This window comes from Anneissia japonica, unplaced genomic scaffold (assembly GCF_011630105.1).
Source record: "Anneissia japonica isolate Jap-2015-1 unplaced genomic scaffold, ASM1163010v1 scaffold28437_len1709_cov124, whole genome shotgun sequence".
In the NCBI taxonomy this organism is placed as follows: domain Eukaryota; kingdom Metazoa; phylum Echinodermata; class Crinoidea; order Comatulida; family Comatulidae; genus Anneissia; species Anneissia japonica.
The window spans coordinates 1-1,709 of NW_022688837.1; the positions used below are offsets into that span (position 1 = coordinate 1).

A 1,709-nucleotide genomic window follows, 5' to 3' on the forward strand; every position below is an offset into this window, starting at 1 on the left:
CTGAAAGAGTGTGTGTTGAAACGCCTGTGGTCTAGATTGGCATAACGTGCGCACAATCTTAGTGATTCAGACAGATGTGCCCTGTTTACTGGTGTACCAGTTGGAAATACAAACTATCGACCTTCCACTTTGGGGCGAATTTTTCCGTATAGGTGTAGTGCTTTCACAGGGCACAGGCAGCTTCCACGATTTTCCTTAAGTACATATTTTGGATGTGGACCTAGTTCCGTCACCTCTGGATGCACATCCTGTCTCTTATACACATCTAGTTTATCCTTATGAAGTACTATGTTGTTGGACGTTAGCGCATGTTCAAGAGTTTTCGTAGCAACAATTTCGCTGGCTCGTAGGCAGGCAAAATAGCATGTTAGAAGCTTTATAGAAAGTGAAATCCTAACGCGAAATGGTTGCGAATTGGAGGTTCTTTATTCGTTTAGTGAAAATCTGTGTAGTGATTGGTAGCCGAGTGAAAGTGGCAGACTGCTGTAGTTTTAGTTTTGAGGCTCATCTACACAGAATGGTCAATTTTGTCGAGACTGTCGGATCCTCCATGTAAGAAATCTTGTGCATGAATGAAATTGCACTAAGGTAGGTTTTAACGGTAGAGACTGCAAGTCCAGATTTTATCAAATAGCACACGTAAAGGGATAAGGCTTGTTGGGTTGATGGCATACGTAACGGTAGGTTATGTCGTCGTACAAAGTGACGAAAATGTGTCCATTGCTTGATGTAAGACTTAGCAGTGTCTTTTGCTAACGATCCCCAGGTAAGTGTCTGTTCAAAGGAACGAAGTTCTCTGGTAGCAGGTGTGCCGGAATTTGTAGAGGATGCGGCTGCATGTTGCTCTCTTTTAGTAGCTTTCCTGTTACCTGAAACAGAGACAGTACATCACACAAAATGTTCTTTTTTCCTGGTATATGTCTGGACGTGAGGTTTATATTGTTAACAAGCGGAACAAGCACTATGGGGCGAACGATATGCATAACACTGTCATTGCTTGAGGATGTGTAGAATATAAACTTTATCTAGGTTATCACTGTGAAAAAAAACATGAGTGTTTGCTAACTGTTTTGCAAATATTGAGAGCATGATAAATATAGGATACAACTCAAGAATCATGATGTCAAAGGATTAAATAACGATGGCCAGGTACCTTGTATCCATTGATTATTGAAGGTTGACACATAACCGACCGGCGTCGTAGTAGAAGTGTAAACAATTTGAGTCTAATCTATAGGGCATTTTTATGAGGGTTGTTCCGTTGTATTGGAACAAAAAATTAAGCCAGGTCTTAAGGTCGTCTTTTGTACCCTGTGTGAGTTTTACACGACTGAATGGGGATGTCTTTCCTGTAGTGAGGCGGGTGTATAAGAGGCAGTAATAACACAGGTCGAAAATTGTAACTTCCCAATTAATGACTGCAATTCGTTAAGTGTTATTTCATCTACAGAAAGAAGTTTCTTAATCTCAACTGTGTAGCGTTTCAACTTATCTAGGGTAAGCCGTGCTTCCAATTTACATGTGTCAAGATGTAAGCTTTGTAGGTGAAGCCACTCTTAAGTGTAAACTTAGTCATAGACCATACCAATTGGCCGTGACGATCGTTAAGCGCACACACATGGTTAAAAAATCTATCTAGAGGATGCTATTTTTTCATACTTCTCAATTACGAATTTTCTTAATTACGAACGCATTCTAGACCAAAAGGG

The 1,709-nt window shown here is 40.4% G+C and overlaps 1 protein-coding gene across 1 annotated transcript; it reads right to left on the reverse strand.

Annotated features, from left to right (window-relative positions):
* Positions 1-501: 501 nt before the first annotated feature.
* LOC117123689 lies at positions 502-1,226 on the reverse strand (the record flags this gene model as incomplete). The annotated part of the gene is made up of 2 exons (XM_033269707.1): positions 502-869; positions 1,154-1,226. Coding segments are annotated over 2 exons (438 nt in total), but the record flags the coding sequence as incomplete, so codon positions are not given.
* Between the last annotated feature and the right edge of the window lie 483 nt (positions 1,227-1,709).